Source organism: Acinonyx jubatus, chromosome D1 (genome assembly GCF_027475565.1).
Source record: "Acinonyx jubatus isolate Ajub_Pintada_27869175 chromosome D1, VMU_Ajub_asm_v1.0, whole genome shotgun sequence".
NCBI lineage: Eukaryota > Metazoa > Chordata > Mammalia > Carnivora > Felidae > Acinonyx > Acinonyx jubatus.
In genome coordinates this window covers 98873921-98894108 of record NC_069390.1, presented here as the reverse complement: position 1 = coordinate 98894108, position 20188 = coordinate 98873921, and the positions used below count along the sequence as shown (strand labels likewise).

The window sequence follows — 20188 nt, the reverse complement described above, 5'->3', positions numbered from 1 at the left end:
GTAAAACCCTTTCCAACTTTAGCAACAGCAGTATTTGCATCGGGTGAGACTTTACAAAACACTTTCACGTATACCATCTCATTGTATCTCTAGCCCCTTCTGTGTGCCAGGCACCGTGCTAGGGGGAATGGGGGTGGTCACAGATTAGTAAGACCCTGACCCAGGCCTTGAAGAGCCCAAGATCTAGCCAGGAGGGGGTGGGGGCGCAGCACCGGAAATGTGTAATACCTAGCCTCTTGTTATCACAAAGGCCAATGCAAAAGGCATTCTGCACAAGGAAGGGAGCCATTCACCGATGGGGAAGAATCAGGAAGGGGTGGAGAATCAAAGAAAGCTGCAGGGAGTAAGTCACATTGAGCTGGGGCCGAATGCACAAGTAGGTTCAGGCAAGCCAAATCCTGAAAGGGGCACTGGATTCCCAGGCACGACACAGACAGAAACGTGTGGATGGTCGACCTGTGTAGCTAGGGGCAGCATGAGGGCAGGAGTGGGGGACAAGAGAGCAGCAAAGACAAAGAAGCCAGATGCAAAAAGGCCTCACAAGGCAAGCCAAGGAGTTTGGCCCTAGGGTATCATCAGAGGCATGAATGGGTCAGACCTGTGCTGGGAAGAACCACTGCAGGTAGCTGGGTGCTGGTCATGGGGATGTGGGGTAGGGGATGGGAATGTGGAAGTCTTGGGGCGCAACACCCCAGTTGAAATTGCACCCTGTCATGAACAGAGCTGAAGCCCCAGCTGGCAGGCCTGCACATAGCTCGGTGCCCGACCCGTAACAGGCCCTCCATAAATGTTTGCCGAACTGCACGCCGTGGCCAGGTCACGCGAGGAAAATGGAATTAAGAGTCCGGTGACCCAGAGGGCTGGTTCAGGCCCACTATTGACTAACTCCGGGACCCCAGGCCGGAGATTTAACCTCTCCGGTTCTCGATTTCCACGCTGGTAAAATGAATCCAATAATGCCCTGACCTCCCTGGCTTAGCTGTTGGGAGACTCACAAGAGGGTATGGACTGAAGGTGCAGAGCACCGGCCCAAGCCAGGGAACACGTGGGCCCCTGCAGCCTGTGCTGGGGGGCCTGCCTTGCTCCGGGACCATATGCAGGGAGAGCTGGCTCAGCCGTTAGCAATTACCTGCGCCCCAAACCCGACACCTGCGCTCCATTTCCGCACAGGCAGATGGTGCAGTCTGGCCACATGCCAGTGGGTCGGCTCCGCCCAGGGACAATCCTGCCTGCGTCTCTCCACCACCCTGCGATAGATACAGCGGGACAGATGCAGCGGGGAAGGGCCCCAGGGCACAGGAACAGCCACCGAAGAAGAAGATGTGGGCTGAGCGCCACCGCAGCAAGACCATGGCGCACCCCAGGCACCCCTTCCCTTCTACAAACAGAGCCCCTCTCCCAAGGCCAAGGGAGCAGCAAGGCCGCGCTGAGATTCTCAAATCCTCTCTGACAGGTGAGGGGAGAAGGTATCTGCTCCCTGCTTCTCACACAAAGAAACTGAGGCTCAGAGAGATCAGGTGACTTTCGGCTAGACACACAGATACTGAGAAACGGAGCCAGAGGAAATCCAAGTCTCAACTCCAACCCACTGTTCTTCCATGGGCTGGTACTGCTCTGGTTCCACAGACCACTTTGGCCACCACTGGGTGACGGACAGGAATTCTTTTGCCACCCAAAGCCAGCTTTGCCTCTCTCAGCCCAGCCACTTGGCCATCCTCACGCTGCCACCCCACAGACCTAAAGGTTAGTGGGGATCTGAGCCAAGCAACGGTAAACGGATTAAGTCACGCAAAAGAATGTCTTTTTAAGAAAAATAGATGATGTGTTCCCAAATGTTCTTGTCCTCGGTTACTGGAAATGATTGGGAGCTGATTCTACTACAAGAGAATTTTAGATCCTGCTGCTTGGAAAGAGCCTTTAAAGAGATCTGGTCTAAATGCCACCCCTGGGCAGGCATATCTGTGGGTGCAACATCATCACCAAGTGCTCATCCAGCCTTAACTCCCACACCTCCCCAAGCCCTCAGCTCATCCTTTCCTCTGTACCCAATTCTAGTGATTAGAGAGTTCTTGCTTCTCTTCAGCTGAAGCCCATGAGTCTCCTTACAGATCTAATGATCCCTGGTGGGACCACAAGAGATCAAATCTCCCTTTCTTTCACAGCCCAGACGAGATTAGGAGACACCCTTCTGTCTTCCTGACTCTAAGGCCCCAGTTCCTTCAACCATCCCTTGGAAGGCCTAAGCTCCTCTCTCAGCCTCCACACACTCTCTCGTTGGGTCCTGTCCTTCAGCGCTCAGCACAAACACGTGTTCTCATAATGTGGCAGACACAGTGTGAAGCTCATTCCATGTGCTGTCTCACTTATTCCCGACAACAGCCCCAGGAGGTAGATGCGATTATTGTCCCCATTTGGCAGATGAGGAAACTGGGAAGAGAAGGAACATGGCAAGAGCTACACAGTCTCTGACCCTCCCTGCTGCCTAATGGCCCCCGAAGGAGAGCAGTCTTCTTACCCAGCAGCTCTGGCAGAGAGACAAGGGCACTGGGCTTTGCATCCCACTCTCCCACGTATTACTGTGCCACCCGGGCCAGCCATCTCTCTGGGTCACCTGGTCTGTAACATGGGGATCCACCTGCTAGGCTTTTATGGAGATGAGAACAGATTTAGAGATGTGCCCCGAGGCCTGAGATTCTGCGTTAGCCTCCACTGTCCCCACCAGGAGACCCAGTGCAGCCAGCCTCCCGGGAGCTGCAGCAGTGGGGGGATTCAGGCCACTCCTATATCGCTGGGGCCTTCTCCAGGATGGAACCAGGTTCAAGTCTCCAGGTCTCCACCCGGGCTGGAGTTGCTCTCTAAAATGATTTGTCAAGTGACAAGCAAAAATATATTACCAATTTAAGAGTGTGATTTGCCTGCAACTTTTTAATCCTCGGGCTGTTGTTGAATAGATTAAAGTGTCTGCTTTGATCCATGCATTTAGATGGAAACATAAATATAGCCATCACTTCCTCTCTCAGCCGCCAGGACGGTGTCACGATGCATCACGCTGGCTTCCGACCCAGCCAGGCTAATGCATGAGAAGGACCTTTTTGCCATTCAAATCCCTCTTGTTCTGCTCTGGCCTATGCCACCTAACCTGACCACGGCTCACGCTGGGCAACAGTCACTCGGGAAAGGGTGGAGCGGTGGACCCTAGTCGCTCAGTGCCACGAACCTCCCCCAGCTCGGCAGAGCCCTGCAAGAATAAATCTCTGGAGAAATAGATTTTGAAGAGGAATTTGGTACATAGATCTTCTGTCAGCGGAGCAGACTCCGGCTCAGCTGTTTTTCAGGCTCGCTGCTTATCCAGAAATACATCTATTTTTACATGGATCTCTAGCGAGATTTCCTCTTCCTTCTCAGGGTGGGAGTTGGTGGAGGGAGCCAGAGGGCAGGGAGTGGCCGTAGCCTGGGGATGGGGGCGCTGCACAGCCGGACAGGGGCTGTCCCAGGGGCTGGCCCAGGGAGGCCACAGCTCAGGCAGAGAACAACAGTGCCCGTGCCGAGCCCTGGGCTCCTCAGGCCTTCCTCCATCCCCAGGCATCCAGTCCTGGTCCTCTCCAAGTCTCTGTCACTGCACTGGCCCCTCGGTGCCCCTCTGCCCACCAGCTTCATGATCCCCCAAGGCTAAAGCCCCCCACCATGTCCACGTGTTTGTACAACCTGACCGCACAGGGACACACACACGTCGAGGGCCCCCACCGAGCCCCCACAGAGATGGGCTGCGCTCACCTGTGGATGCAGCTTTATTCTGGGCCTGCCTGTCGATGCCAGACGGCTTCCGGCGGCTCTGAGCAGCCCGGCAGACCAGCCGGCAAAATGGCTGGCGGGGTCTTGGGGCAGTGCGCTGTGGCAGGCAATTAGGCCTCAGACAAAGGCCTGTGAAATGTCAGAAGTAGCAGGGAGGCTGGACTCACAAGAACATTGGGCACATGGAAGGCCATGTAGTTGACCACACACTGATGGAGCCAGAGCCCTGGAAACAGTGCTCTCCTGCTCCCAAAGGGCCTTTTGCAGGAGAGACATCTTTGTGCCTCCTCTTCCCAAACCTCCTTGAGTAAATTAACTCCTTTCAGCCAGGACCTTTTGTGCTGCAAAGCCCCGGGCCCCCCATGATAAGCAGGAGATAGCAAATAGGTGTGGGATAGGAAGAACCTGTGGCTACATCTGCTGCTCTGCCTGGTCCTGTCCTCTGTCCCCTCCCGCAGACCCAGCATCCACCCCGAAGGCTTCTGTTCTAAGAGGGCCATGGGCCCCTGCCCCACCAGTCCTAGCAGGTACCAGGCCCTGGCCTCCCCTCTGTCCTGCGTGCAGACCCCCAGCACACAGTGGGGCGAGTGGGCCCCAGGTGAGCTCTGCCCTACCCACACGTGTTGATGGACCCACCTGTGGCCTCTCCTCCTGAAAGCTTCCAGTTCCATTCTCACCCTCATGAGCCCCTGCCACCTGGGGGCCCTTGCTCCCGAATCATATTCCTCCCCCTGCTCCCAGCAGTACCAGTCTACTCCCCTGCTCTGTTTCCAAGCACGCTGGCCTTTCCCATCCCTCCCCGCATACCGACACACAGCACCTGTGGGCCCTACTGAGCCCATTGTGTGTTCCCGCTCCCTCCCACCACGCTGCCCTGTCTCTCCTCAGCCTCCTCACTTGGAAACGCAGGTCCCCATCACCCGTGGCCATGCCATCATCCCCTGGTGGCTTCTGTCCCACTCCGGCACCAGACCTCTGTCCTTCCTGACCCTGCCCACAGGTGTTGCCTGGCCTCACAAATGGGACCTCTCCTAGCTCCCCTCCTTCCTTTCCAGTTGCCTGGTTGTGCTTGCTCTTTCACTCTCTCTAGCTCTTCTTCCTCCTCCCACCTCTTCTTTGGTCAGCCGCGGAGGTTCTAGCCCAATTTCCTTTCTGCCCTACCTCCCCTGTTCACAGCGATCCACACCCCACTCCCCATCCCCGCCCCAAGCCTTCAACCACTGCTTCCACGTGAACAGCTCACAGGTTAGTACGACCAGATCTGACTTTTCTGTTGAGGGTTCCCAACCACTCAGAAGTCAGTTTCGGGCTGGTGAGAATTCTGCCATCACCTGTTAGTCATCCTGCCCAAAACAAGTGCTTCATCTGCCCTCTACAACCAGCACCTCCTCCGAGAGTGACCATCTTTCTCTTGTTTCCGAGGCTGGATCCAAGATTAATCCTCCCCTCTCCTTAACCACGCCCTCAAAGCCACACACATGCAACCAATCATCAAGTATCCGGTCACTGCCCTTGAAATGACTTGGCACCTGCCCAGCCTTTTGGTGCTCTTATCTCAAGTTCTTGCCCTCGTTTCCGCTCACCAGGACTGTTGTAGGAACCACCTAATATATCTGGTCCTGTATAGTAGGCAGAAGAATGCCTCTCCCCCAGAATATCCCTGCCCTAATCCCTGGAGCCTGGGAATATGTTGAACACGGGACTGCAGATGTTTAAAATTAAAGATATGGACCTTAAAATATAGTATCTTGGATTACCCAGGTGACTCCCATCTAATCGAATGAGCCCTTAGAAGCAGAGAACTTCCTCTAGCTGAGGTCAGAGAGATGCAGAGAAAATCGTGGGAGAGGTGCAACAGAAAGGGAGGTCAGAGAGCTTCCAAGAGCAAAAAAGGATTTCCTACACTGTCACCGGCCCTGAGATAGGGGCCTGTGTGCAAGAACTGGGGAGCAGCCCCTAGGAGAAAAGGGCAGCCCCAGTTTACAGCCAGCAATGGAACGGGGGTCTCGGTCCTACAACCACAAGGAATAGCATTCTGCCAACCACCTGAATGAGCCTGGAAGTGGATCCTTCCCACAGCCTCCCCAGAGGAGTTCAACCAGCCAACATCTTGATTTCAGTCTTGTATAAACCCAAAGCAGAGAAAATCGTCAAATCAACCTGCATTTCTGGCCTGCAGAACTGTGAGATAATAAATCTGTGTTCTTTTAAGCCACTAATTTTGTGGTAATCTGTTACAGTAGCAATGGAAACTAACACAGCCCACCATTGTCCACCTAGCAAATCACTGCTATAAGATCATCCCTGCACCCCCACACCTTTCAGAACCCCCAACCAGACAGCACGTATGTCCCAAACCTTCAGCATGACATCTGAAAGAGACTTCAACTTACCTTTATAGCTCGTATCCCACAGAAAGCCCCCTACTTACAACACAGTGGCCACCTTCACGTCCTCCAAAAGTGCTCTGAGCATTCCCACCTCTGGGTCTTTACTCATACTATGTCCTCATCTGGAATTGTCTCTCCTGTTCCCTCCTTCTGCCCACCCGAACCTGAGCTCTCCCCCTCCACGAAGACTCCCTGAACCTCCAGCCTGAGAAGCCTCTCTGCCCTGCTCTCTCTGCCTCACCCAGTGGGGGCTCAGTATATGCTGTCTCATGTTAGGTTCTGTCCCTCGTCAACAACCTTCCCAAGTGATGGCAAGACCCACATCTATCATTTCCCTTCTATCTCCCACTGTGTCCAGCACAGTTCAGGGTACACAGTAGGAGTCAACAGAAACCTGCTGAGTTACAGATGAAATGAAAGTGTCTCCAGGCACTGTCCTATCGAGCACTGGATCCCAGATGTGAGGAACAGAGGGAACGTCCAGCCTGGCCCTGGCTGCCAGGGACCAGGAGAGAGGGCATATGGTGAGGTGGTGAGAGGGCAAGAACAATTCCAAACCACACAGAGTCCTGAGATGGCCCAGAACCGGGGTGGGGCAGGCAAGGCGGGCCACTCTCAAGCCAGGCCAGAAATGATCATGTGTCAGGAGCAGGTGAGCCAAAAGGGCAGCTGGGCTCAGGATTCAGGGCAGATCAGCCGGGACCTGCAAACCAGTCATTACCTACCTACCTGGCAGTGTGATGGGACTGCATGGGCTGTCACCAAGTGCCAATCAGACATCCAGGAAGGCTCCGGAGAGGCTGAAAAGAGAGGAGAAAGAGAAAAGAGAAAAGATTAAGAGGGCAAGGAGAGGAAGGGCTGGAGAGGGAAGGGGGAGAGAAAACAGGGAAAGGATGGGAGGAGGACAGAGACAAGTGGTAGGAGAGGTGGGCATTTGTCCCTCAGTGGCTCTTGGAGAAATACCACGATCCCCAGAATATCCCTAGCCCGCTAGGGTTAAGGTGAGGGAAGGAGATGGAAACACCCAACCCTCCCCCCCACCTTGGCCACCACAACTAAGAAATTATGTAGAGTAATTAATCAAAAGCTAATGAGAAATGTGTTTTCTCTCCCGGCCTAGCCCCACATCATATTCTTATTAGCTGAGGTTATTACAATAGTAATCATGCGTGCTCCAGGCGCAAATTGGGTTTTTTGCTCCACTGCCACCAATTTAGAAAACCATTAATGGCAAGATAAAGCCCCCATGGCTCACACCAGGCCAAGCCTGGGGAACCCACTGCCGGTTCCCTGCTCCCACTGTCCAGAGAGGGGCCTCCCCAGGGCGGCCCCAGGGATCCAGAGGTCTAACCCCTGGAAGGAGCCAAACACTGGAGGGGAGATGGCAGGAACACCTGGCCTGAGGAGGGGAGACACTGGATTTCACACACACACACACACACACACACACACCCTGCAGTGTAATCACTAGGGCAGAGATGGCCCTCCAGAAATGAAGCATAAAGCTGAGTTTGCCCCTGGGGTCCAAGTCCATCCCAGTTTTCTCTGGAGCCCTTTGCCCCTCAGAACCTATTCTCCAGAAAGGGTTGGCTATACCTGTGGTCCCCAGACACAGGCACACAGTCAGCTGCTGGCCTTGATGAAGGTTCCCCTGGCAAAAAGGAGGGTAATATAGTTTTTCATAAAACTATATGGACTGAGTTTAATTCTGAAGTTGTCCTTCCTATTTTGTTTGTGGTTTCACATATATACGTGTGTGCGTGCAATACGCACAGGGTATCTATAAAACCTTGCTCAGCACTTACTCGGGACTCTTTCCATTGCGAAGGAGGGATTTAAAATGACATTGCAAAACTGGAGATGCACTGGCTCGTGTTAACTAGGAAGAGCGGGGGTAAAACCAGAAGGTCAGATGGCACTGTCGGGTCTCTCTTTCTTCATCTCTCTTTGCATTGCCCTTTTCTCCCTTACCAAATCTGAGCTTCCTCCCTGGGTTGAGGTCATAGGAGGAATGACCTCTGGGTTTGTGTTATCCTCACGTAGGATCTCAGAGGAAGAGATCTTCATGCTCCCCCTGCCCCGACATGTGAAATCCAGGTCCGGACTCTGTGACTGTCCCACTGTGGGCCAGATACGTATATATTCTAAGGCCAATCACTGTGGCCAGCGATGGCCAGGCCTGAGTCATGGGATTACTCCTGAGGACCAGTTAATAGTACTATCCTGTTGCCTCACAGAACAGGGGAATAGCCGATACCCTAAAGGAAGTAGGGATACAGTAACTGAAAAAGTTGGGCAAGGGGTGCTATGCAGACAGAGAAAACAGACATCTGCTACACCTGGTCCTCCACCCGCACTGCAGAAGTTTTTCTGACAGTCTCGGGAACTACAGAGTCAAATACTGAGCCACCAGAAAATGTCAAAAGACCACTTTGGCCCTGTCAATCACAGAAGAGAGTTCCATTACGTGAACCATAGTGGCAAGGTGCTAATGTAGGCTCTTAGCAACATGACTCGTAAAGAGACCACTTTAAGAATATCAGAAAGCCTATCTGTGACATAGGACATATTGGCAACTCCTCCAGCCCACTTCAGGTATTCTGCACTGAAAACCAAGGTGTAAGTTTAGAAAGTTCTCACAGCCACAGAGCTATGGGTGTAAAGTCAGCAGGCAGTGGGGGGCCTGGGTGGCTCAGTCGACTCTTGATTTCAGCTCAGGTCATGATCTCATGGTTTGACGGATCAAGAGTTCAAGCCCCGTGTCAGGTTCTATGCTGACAGCACAGAGCCTGCTTGGGATTCTCTCTCTGCCTCCTGCTGCACATGCATGCATGCTCTCACGCTCGCTTGCTCTTTCATAAAAAAACTTGTCTCTTAAAAGACAAGTCAGCAGGCGGCAATTTCTCTACAGAAGGAACTCTGCAGGGCCCAAAGATCTCATGGAAACCCAGTCAGCTCAAACACACTTAAACACACTTGCAGGATGTCTGGCTCCTAGGCAAAATGGTTTTCCCTGAGCCCCACACTCAGCATACCTATGGATTGTCCAATTAGTTGATCAGAAGTATGATCACGACATACTCTGGTTTGTTTGGTTATTTTTATCATTTATTATTTAGCTCTTTGAACCTGTTGTCCCCAGAAGTCCCTCATAATAATAAACTGCCCTAAAACAGACCCAACTTTGAAGTAGAAACACTTCTTACTGGCCGTTTGGCTTTAAGCAAAATTCTTTGGCCTGTCTGATACCTAGTTTCTTCATCTGTAAAATGCACCTTCGGAAATGGTCCTTGAGCACCCAGACAGCCCCGAGACATTCTGGCACCATTTGGTAAACTGTGTTGGGCATTTACTCAGTGTCAGGCAATGTGTGATGTGCTGAGCATGAAGACAGGACTTCATTCTGGGAGGGGAGAATGCTGGGAGAGGAGATACATGTCCTCCATGTGTGAGTCAAAGGAGAAGAACGCACACAACATGAGACAGGGATGACTCAAGGGCTATGGGCGTTTAACAGGACGGGGTGGGAGGTCAGATCAGGTAGAGGAGAAGATGTCTACTCTGATCTGGAAGGACAGACGACATGCAGTGAGGAAGGCAGAGCATTTTCTGCAGAAGGGACGGTCCGAGCAGAGGTGTGGAAACAAGAATACCAAGAGTGGGTAGAAGGCCCCGCTGGAAGGGTCCTCCCTTCTAGACCATCTGCTTCTTCTTCTACGGCAGCCCAACCCTCTCCACTGTGCAGTCATGGGTGACAGTGCCTAGACACTGCCAAGGGGTGGCAAGGGAGAGGGGTGACCCCGGGACCTATCCCTGGAGAATCTGTGACACCCTCAGCAGGACCGTCCATGGTCTGCCTCACCACCTGCACTTCCCCTTATCTGCCTCTCTAGCTTGGCCAAGGTTCAGTGCTGCTAATTAGCAGCAATCAGCTCAGCTCTCCCAGCCCCACCCCTGCCAGATGCCGAGGCTTCCTTTCCCTCCTGCAGGGAAGGCACAGCAGGTGGCAGAGGCAGGGGGCAGAAAGAAGGAAGGAGCAGCTCTGGGGGGATGACTGAGGCAGATAATAGGGAGGGAATGGAGGGGTTTGGGAACCAAACATTGAGTCATTAGGCTGGACAAGCTGAAGGTCTCCCTAGCTCCTCCTCCGACTGAGCCTCCTTTGTAGTACAAAGCCCTTTCCCACAGTGTCTCATTAGTTTAGTCTCCAAACAACCCTGGAAGACAGGTATTATTTTTTGTAATGTCTTTGTTCTTTTGTCCACTCTGAGGTCCCCAAGGGAAGGGATCATGTCAACCTCATCACTGCTGTGCATCCCAGCGCCCAGCATGGAATTGGCATCTAATAAATAATTGCTGGATGGAAGGATGGATGGGATAATGGATGGACACACATACAGATGGATGAATGGATGATAAATCATCCATTTTATGAATAAAGAAACTGAGGAACAGAGAGGGAAAACGTGACTTACCCAAGACCAATCTGACTGCTAGCAGCCAATCAGCACCAAGCCCCCAGTGCACTGGCCTCCTCAGCCAGCGCGCTTCCCAACACTCCAAAGTGCTCTCTCTTCATTGGTTTCTTGAACATACTCAGCCAAGAAAGGCCACCCTTCTGAAGCTCTGATTCCAATCCTTCCTCTCGCAGTTTGTCACAAGCCACGCTACTGCCAACTCAGCTCCACAAAGAGCAGGATCCCCCAAAGCCCACTGACCATGGACTAGAGACAGGGAGCCTCTCTCTGGTCATGGTTCTGGAAAAACCTGACTGAAGCAACTAGTGGGGGAAAGGTAGACAGGGGCATCCAGAGCATGAGCCCCTGCAGAGGAACCGAGAACCCATGGTGTAAGGTGCACAGTGCAGGGCTGGGAGTCACAGAGACCATTAAAATCCCAGCTCCCATCCTTCCGCAAGCATCTGCTCCCCCACTGTGATGCCCTCCCTCCTCTCAATCTCAATGAACATGACTTCTAAGCTCTCCAAGCCTGTCTCCTGGGCAACACCTATCACACATATGACTCTGAAAGTTGAACCACTGATAAGGTGAAGCCCCACCCTGTCACAGTCCCCTGACTCCTCTCCCCTCAGGAACCCCCAAGCCCCAGCGTCAACATACACTCCTCTCTAGCCCCTCCACACCCCAATCTAGAGGTCTTCTCACTGCGGCCTCATCTCTCCACCTCAGACCTCACCTGCTGTCCTAAGGATCTGCCACCTGCCTTCGCACTGGCTCCATCCCTACTTCTGCTCCAAGGTCAAATCAAGGCCCTTTATCCTTCAGCTCCTGTGCTTCGCTTCAGAGCCTACTTGCCTTCTAGTTCCAGGGTCACTTCTTAGTCTCCAGGTAAAAGTTCTCCCCACAGGGAGTTCTGTCCCTTCCCAGGAGGCCACCCTCAGACTTCCCTCATAGACCCTGGGGAGGCCATTTGGTTCCCACGGTACCTGCTGACCCCTACACGCCTCTGGCTTCCTAAAACTCCCAGACCAGACAGGGGTCCTTCACCTCAGGTCCGGGAACCTTAAAAAGGTCCTCAGTACACTTTTGGGTCAGTAGGAACATATGCTCATTTTCTAGGAAAAGTGTCCTCAGCTAGAGAATTCCCTGACCTAGAAAACTCAAGATTCATTGCCTAGAAGTCCCATTTTCCCTTCTACCCAACGCATGACAGATAGCTCAGGGTCAGTGCTTTGTAACTCGGTGTGAACTTTGCCCTTTCAAAACCCACTCGATAACATTCCTCCTGCCTGGTCTGACACCTACATGAACTTCAGGGACATTGGGCTTTGACACTGAAAGCACATCAACACCACAGACTTTGGGCTCCTCCCCCTGGCCCTGGCCCCCTTGTGCCACCAGGGGCTGAATGTGCAAGCCTCAGGCAGCCACCACCCTAGCCCCCTCCAAAACAGAGCTTTCTGGTGTGAGGCCTGCAAGGCTCCGGGGGTTTCCATGATGAGGACAGGATATACACACGGTGGGTGCTACATGAGAGGTTAGTGGGTGCTTCATGACAGCATGCGGAACTAGAACCTTGGCAAAAGTAAGAATCCCATAGAATCTTGGAGTTAACATCTTAAGAGATCCTAAGAGGCCATTTGATGCAAACAGTCATTCAAAAAACTACTTCAGTAGCACCTTCGCCATACTCAACACTGGAGATGGACAGATGGACACAGCCCACTGACATGATATTTGTGAAATTCCCATTTTTTGGAAGAGGTGACTGGAGCCAGAGGGGTTCATGGCTCATCTAAGACCAAACAGTTGGCAAGTAGAGGAGAAAAACTAGGTAAGACCCAAGCACCCTGTCTTCTTGGGTTGGGTCCAGAGTTCATGATACATGCCCCTGTCCCGTAGCCCCAAATGTGGCTGCACAGGCCAGCCCCTGTGCCCCACTGGAGAAGTGGCAAGTGGCTGGCAGGGCGGCCTGAGTGTGGGCAGACACTGGAGTTACCAGGTCTCTGTTTTTCCGGAGGCACACAGAGGGTTCCTGGTGGAGGAGGGTGGGAGAGAAGCCGGGAAGCCACAGCCTGTGCATGCAAATGAGGCGGCTGCACAATTAATCATCATCAAACAGTTTCATTAAGAGATGGAGGTTTGTGGCTGTTTGTCTTGGGGGAAAAAAAAATACTGAAACAGCAGGAAGGAGAAGGGAGAAGGGAGGCTTGGACTGTTTTTGCCCAACTCAGAAACTAATGATTCTGCCCACTAGGGGAGGCCAAGGGTCTGGGGATGGTGAACAGATCTGCTGGGAGAGGAGGCTGATGGGCTCCCTGGAAGTAATCATATCCCTCCCGGACAGGGATAGTGCCCCTCCAGCTGTCAGCCCACCAAGAACCACACCAAGCACCTCCACTCAGGCCTCTTCCAGAAGCCAAAGTTTGGGGAAGGAAGGGGGCCACCTCCAGGCTGAGCTCAGGCACCATCCCAGGGCAGTAGAGTAAGGTGGTTACTGGGAATAGATTTCCAGCTTGGGAGCAGGGACTTCCCAGGGGAGAGAACAGATGCCCTATACACACCCTGGACTCAAAGCTCAAAGCCTCTTAAATGGTCTCAAAGCAGTTGTGGGACAGAAAGAAGCAGCCACTTGGAGAACCTGAACCTGGGGCCCTACTGATCCCTAAATCTCCACCTATCCTTTCCCATGCCCCAACACCTCTTCTGTTACTCAAAAATGGAAAGAGAAAGGCAAGGGGATGGGGAGCTCCTTGTCAAGCCTTTTGGGAGCTAATGCCGCAAGGCTGGAGCCTCCCTAGGCACCCAGCTGTGGAGCGTGGCCCCTGGTTGTCCTGGGCCAGGGAGGTCAACCCTCAGAAGAAATCTTACCAACTCCTCAAGATCTGGCCCTGTTTTCCAGCCACCTTCTTGTCCCTGTATTCAGCCTGTGTTCCATCCATACAAGGCACTTTCCATTTCCCCAGCAGCCATGGCCTCTCATACTTCCATGCCGTTTCCTCTTTGCGAACGGCCTTCTACTTTCCATGCTGCCTGCCTAGAGAACTCCCCTTTATCTATCAATGCCCACTTCAAATGTCCCCTCCTCTGTAAAGTCTTCCCTGGCTCCCATACTCTACCAGATGAGGTATCTTCTTCCCTGTGCTCTACATAATTTGTGTTGCAATTATCTGTTCACCGGACAGGCCATGAAACCATAAGGTCCTTGAGGACAAAGACCACATCTTTCTTCACCTTTGTGGCACAGAGACCTCAGCTGCACTTTACACTTTAAAATTTGTCAACTGAATGAGTTTCATGAACTGGGAAAGATCACAGATACCTCGTCTACACACCGACTCAAGGCAAACGTCTAAATCATCCAGCTCAAGTTCATTTTCTTCCTGAGCTTATCCCAAATCCCTGAGATTGGGAAGGGGTGAAGTTGGGAGACGTGCCCTTCACTCAGCATGCAGGGCTCCCAGGATCATGAGCCCAAGGATAAGCAACAGTTCCTGATCGGCAGATACCGTAGGCTGAAGGCCAGGCCACAGTAAAAGCCTAGTGTGGGGAACCAGAGCTCTCTTCCTAAGCTGAGTGATGCGGTGTGACAAGGGGTGTTGTGTGGGAATCCGCTGGGGCTGCCAGGGATTGCATTGCCTCTACGTCCCCATGGCCACAGGGCCCATCGGAGTGCCCTCTACCTACGAGGAACTTTTCCTACAGCTCCAAAGCACTGCTGGTAACCAGGTGGGACCAAACGGCCACAGCTCTGCCTGCCCACCCAGATTCGTTCCCCGTCTCTTCTGCTCACTCCCGTCCCCTTTCCTCCAAACTTGTTGACTGTTTGTGACTCGAGTCTTCCCTGTGATGGCCAGAAGGGAGAGGATCCATTTTAAATTAACAAGGTTATTAGCAGTTAATTACCTGAGGTATCATTGTAATTGAAAAGAAAAAGAGAGAAAAGAGGTTCATAAACATTCCAGCTGCCCGTTCTCCCTCCTCACTGTCACTATGGCTGGGGTGAGGGGGACAACCACAATGTCCCCTATGCCGGGTGTACAGACCATTGACTTTTCTTGCTCACAGTATCCCTCCGTGCGTTCCCACCTGTTTTCACTGGGATATCTGGCAGGGGAAACCAGACTCAAGGAGAGTAGACTGTCTACCTGACCTACACCTCACCAACGATTCTGAGAAACGCTCAGCCATAGCCATAAAGATGCAGAGAGATTTATTTTACATTGGGGGTGTTCAGGAAGGAGGCACAAACCTGATGCCTGGAGTCGATATTTTTAGTGATTTTTATCTCAGATTGTCCTCAGTGATTCTGCAATTAAGCACGGCTGGCATACATCGGCATTATCGATTTTTAGTCCCAAATTCACTGCCACCAGAGACACCACTATGTCAGGGATCAGCTCCTTTTCCTTCCTCCCCACCTCCACCAGCCCCTGCCAGGGCTAAAGGCTTCCCGGAGCAGTAGGGGCATAAAGAGGACACAGAAGGCAAAGCCTCCTCCCTCATGCTGACGTCAGCACCTACTCACCAGATCCTCAGGCGAAGACCCCATACCCTGCAGTTCTTATCAGACAGACCATCTCCTGCAGAAAACTCACCAGAAGCCATCCCATCGCTCAGGCCTCATAGAAGGAGCCCCAGACCACAGACTCCATGAAGTCTCCGCCTATGGGAGACCCCCAATCTCACCAAATTGTTCCCACTTTAGGGTAAACCAGTAGAAGGAGCCAACCTGTGAGCTAAAAATCCCTCTTGACCTCCAAAAGACCTCCCCCAGGCACAAGCAGCAAGCGCCAGTGGCTCTCCTCACTGGCCAGGGCATTGGCAGAGGCACTGTGGATTCTGATATGGAGAACGTGGTGTGGGCACTAATGGGATGGAGGGGTGAGCTCGAGCGAAAGATATCTTCCCAACTGCTTCAAGCCTCTGCTGCCCTGAGACAACCTGGGACTCCTGACACACACCCCAGGCCACCTTCCCTTCCCTCAGCAAAGCTCCAGCTCCCCTGCCCTAGGCTAAGCCCTCTCCCCTCTGGACCCGACTTTCCCGAGCAGAATTCAGCCCCCTGAGTAGTAGCCAGAGTGGTCAGGAGCAGACCCCTGACCCCCCACCCAACCTTCTGGAGGCAACAACAAAGAGCAAAGTGGGGAACAACAGAGCACACACAAAACCCATTCATGATCACATATGTGTGCAAGTATGATTATATGAAGCATGATACACTTCACATATGATATGCACATATGCACACAGAAAAGTGCATCTATCATTAAATGTTTTAATTGAGCATTTACTATGTGACAGGTAAGTAACAGTATTGGCCACATTTTATGAAGAGAGAAACTGAGGTTCAGAGACCCTAAGTAATATGTCCAAGATCACACAGCTATTATATGATGGAGAAGAATATGAACCTAGGCAGTCTGTCTGTCTCTAAACTGCCTAAATCCTAAACCTTCCAGTACATGTTTTTCAAAGATTCCACCAAAGTGGGAGTGGGGTGGGGAGGAGATGACTGGGGAGCCAAGATATACTAAAACATTCTTCTCCCCACCCTGAATGGGTAGGACAGCTGCTGCCCAACCCTGGACCAGAGTCACTCCTCCTCTCTTCTGCACCCCCAGGTGGGAGCAGGGCGTCCGAGTGCTTGGTGGGGTGAAGCCAGCCCACCAGCACAGACTCCCTCATCCAGTGCTCCCTGCCCTCTCTGCCCTTCCATCCATGCTCAGGGTAGAGGGACATAGCTAGGGCAGGGGAGGGAAAGGCCCCCACCTGTCTAGTTCACATTTCCCCACCTGCAGAGCTGCTCCCATCCCCCTTCCCGCTGAGTCTGCACTGTTCAAAGTCACCTTGCAAGTGTCTCCCATGCCCGGGAAGGCAGCCAGGGGAAGAGAAGCAGATGGGCGGCTGACATGGGCAGCATATCTACAGCTAGCATGAGGGAGGGGTAGGGGAGGCTGACGCTAACCTGGAGCCTGGCGCCCGGGGCTATGGCCAGGGCTGAGGGAAGGGCCAGGGGTGAGCCCAGAACCTCAGACTGTCCCTGGAACTGGGTATATCTGGACCAGTCTGTGGGTCTGGTGGGCTGCGGATAGAGCACCTGACACCTGAAGAGGGGTGTGATCTGACACCTGCAGCCACTTGAGAGCCACAACATTCCCAGGAACCAGAGCTTCATTCCAAAAGAAGCCTAACCAGTCATAACCCCTTTCCTTCCTTTCCTGGGAACCGAGAAAACAACTAAAACAACCAGCAGGGGGGAGGAAGGAGGCCAGAGACCACTGACCCACCTCTCCCCACCCTATGCATCCCCGGCCCCTGGGATTTGCCTCCTCTGGTTCTCTGCAGGGGTGCAGCAGGACCCAAGAGAGCTGCCCTCAGGTCTCTTCCTGCCACCTAATGACTGGGAAAAATCAGTTCACTTCTCTAAATGAAATGCATAAGACATAGTTGGCACTCAACAGATGTTAGTTTCCTCTCCCTTCCCCTTCCCGCCACTTCCCACTGGAGGGAAGCCCAGGTGTCTTGCAGAGGCTGGGGGCAAAGAACCTCTCTCCCTTCCTGGTGGCAGGGCCCAGGGAGGGGAGGGCAGCAGATCCCCTTCCACTGTTCCCAGCTGGCAGTGGTGGGGAGGAGGGGTACTTTGGGAACTGATGAACTCTACTGGAAATCCTGAAGAACACTGGGATGTTGATACTAGAGTGTTCTGGGATTTCATGAGTGCTGGGGCCTTACAGGGATTCTATCAGAAAGATACTGGGGCATCATAAGAAAGCAATAGGAGTTGCTGGGGACATACTGGAAAGTTACTGGGAAACTCTGGGGTGTCCCAGGGAGCAAAGGCCACATGGGCATTCCTAGGCACATGGGGATTTCAGAGGGCATCATGCCAACTAAGGACCTTTGGAGATGACTAGGCATTCCCTGTGGAGCATGCATGGGTTCCACTAAGTGCTACAGTCTAGGCTGCCCTTCTCTTGAAAAGGAGCATGGGTGGGTAGGGATGCAGCCTGCCCCAGGGGAGCCGCAGCAGGACTACCCTGCCCTGGAAGAGGGAGTAAGCAACTCTTTGAGCAGCAACCACCAAATTGTGCTTTCCTGGTGTGGGGGCTGCCTCAGGGGAACGTGCAGCCTGGTTTGGAAAATCACCCCTAAAGAGGGGAGCAACTCCCTGCCTGGCATCAGTCCCCTCAAACTCAGGCCCCAGGCCCTACATCTACCCCCAAAGCGAAGGGACATCTGGGGCACAGGGGAGGCAGGACTGAGGCAGTAAGACTCGGAGGGGCTAAGTAGGCATCCTGTCAACAACAAAGGCTCCCAGCATATAATTGGTTCCCACTCTCAGGAAGAGAAATCTGGGGACACACAGGCTGGACCTTTGACTTATGAAAACCTGTTTCTTAGCCCTGGATGGCAACAGCTATTAGGAAATCTGGACTCCTTGGGGAAAAAAATAAAGGCTTGGATAACCTACTCCCCTGTTCCCCATCTCCTACCCGCTTTTCTGAGTCCTCCCTATCCTTCAAAGACCAGCTCCCCATCCTAGTCCTCCCCAGAAGCTTTCCCCATGTCCAGCACACCCTGCTCCTTTGAATGGCAATAGCTCTTCAGCAGGCCTTGACCTCTGCCTTGATCTGTCGTCTTCTCTGGACATGGAAGGCCTTCTCCCTAAGGCCCATGGTGATTGGGGCAGAGCAGTGGGCCACATCAGCCACCTCACCTTAGGCCTGGCCCCAGCTCCCCCTGCTCCTGCTAAGGGCTCAGGGCCTGGCAGGAGGCAGCTGTGCTCTAGCTAGCAGGTAGGTTTTGTTAAGGAGAATGCATCAGCTGTCGCCCTACCTCAGTGGATGGGGCCCAGGATGGCCCATGCCCTGAAAAGCACCAGTGGCACTGTTGGGACAGAGAAGTTCAGACACTTCTGCCCCCAGCCTAGAGCAACAAAGTCAACCGGAGCCAAAGCAGCTGCTAAGCGTGCCCGATCTGGAGGAAGCTTGCATGCAGGCTGGACATGGAGAAGGCAGGTCACTGAGCCCAGGGCCCCGACTTGGTCCCTGTGTGCCCCCCAGGGTCAGGAAAACAAACCCAGAGTAAGCACAAGCCCTCATGCACCTGATGCAACCTCATGCACCTGACTGCCCCTCACTCTCAGCACTGTAGTGATGCTCCATGTGTCCCTTCACTGGACCTCAGGAATCTGCATGGCTGAACCAGGATAAGCCTCCTCACCCTTGCCCCTGGCCCAGATGGGAGGCAGCGGCTGGTACAGGCCAGCAGAAAGCAGCAGAGAAACTTTGCACTGCACCGGTCCTTCAGGGTGGCCAGCCTGCCTCCCCACCGCCCCACCCCACCCCACCCCGGCCCTTCCTCATGCTCAGCCAGCTCCTGCCTGGCCACAGGGTGGTGAGGAGGAGCAGGAAAGGGACTGAGCACCAGCGCGGCCAGCCCCGGTGCCGGCCGCCCACTCCTCCACCGCTGGCAGCACTGAGCCCCATCATCAGGCACTAATTAAATCCCCCTAATGAGGAAATAAGGATGCAGGAGCCGGCTCCGCCGTGGCCTCCCCGGCCCACCGCCCTCGCCTCTCCATCGGACTTATCGCTCGTCACAGGATGTTTACAATAATTTTTAATTTGTGCAATTATTAATCACTTTTCTATCTGCCTCATTTGCATAATAATTAGTCATCTCACTGTTTGGCATGCCTGTGAATGACAGTGTTTTAAATTGAATTAAGATTTTAATATTCTATTTTCCTGCTTTCTTCCCCCCTCACACGCTAATCAAAGTCAGATTTGGCAGCCAGAGGGAGGGTGGGGAGGAGGCTGGCAGGCACTGGACTTGGCCTGCTCCTCGCTCCTGAGAACTGAGCTGAGGGAGGGGCAGGTCTGGAGAGGGCAACAGCAACCCACCGGCACCCCAAACCTGGTGCCCAAGGGGTTAACTCAGCCTTGCCTAATGGAGGGAGGCAATGAGTGAGGAGTGGGCAGCGGGCAGTGGGGAGGGCAGGCGTCAGACTGTCTCAGTGGCGCCAGAGAGCAAGAAAAGCACTTTCATTTTCTGTCCAAACAGGCTGCTTTTTGCAAGGGAAGTTGGAAAGCACATTACAGGCCAGTAATTGATCCCTGGTTACTAGTCTAGGTTAACTTTGATGGCTCAAGGTCCCCCAGGTAGAGAAGCAGCTGGAACAGTCCAAAACCCATTGCCATTCTTTGGACGGACTGAGAAAACAAATCTCTGCAGTTGAGTTGGGCTCCCCTCCCCGCTCTAGAGCCACCAGCTCTCCACACACCAGCAGACCCTCTGCCCAGGCTGGGCACTTCACAGAAGCATGCAAGAGAGGGCGGGGTTACGGCTGACCAGGGGCAACAGGAGGGGGCACACTGGCCTCTGTCAGGGGCAGGGGTGGGTTCATCTCTCTTACCCTCAAGCCCCACTCTGACCACCCCAGGAATCCTGCTCCAGCCCCACCTCCTCACCACTAGGCTTGCCTTTCGTGTTGCCATGGTAATCCCTGTGGCTACCCTGGATACCCATTGCGGCTCCAGA

At 53.3% G+C, this 20188-nt stretch overlaps 1 protein-coding gene across 2 annotated transcripts in view; it reads right to left on the bottom strand.

Moving 5' to 3' along the window:
* The window catches only part of BUD13 (BUD13 homolog), a 271251-nt gene that overhangs the window by 205340 nt on the left and 45723 nt on the right, over positions 1-20188 (bottom strand). For both annotated transcript variants that reach the window (XR_003413268.2, XM_027036574.2), the window contains exon 10: positions 6912-6982. Coding sequence is in view for 1 of the 2 variants with exons in the window: in XM_027036574.2 (XP_026892375.2) it covers positions 6955-6982 (28 nt within the window). In the remaining variant the exon portion in view is untranslated. The remainder of the gene's footprint in view (positions 1-6911; positions 6983-20188) is intronic.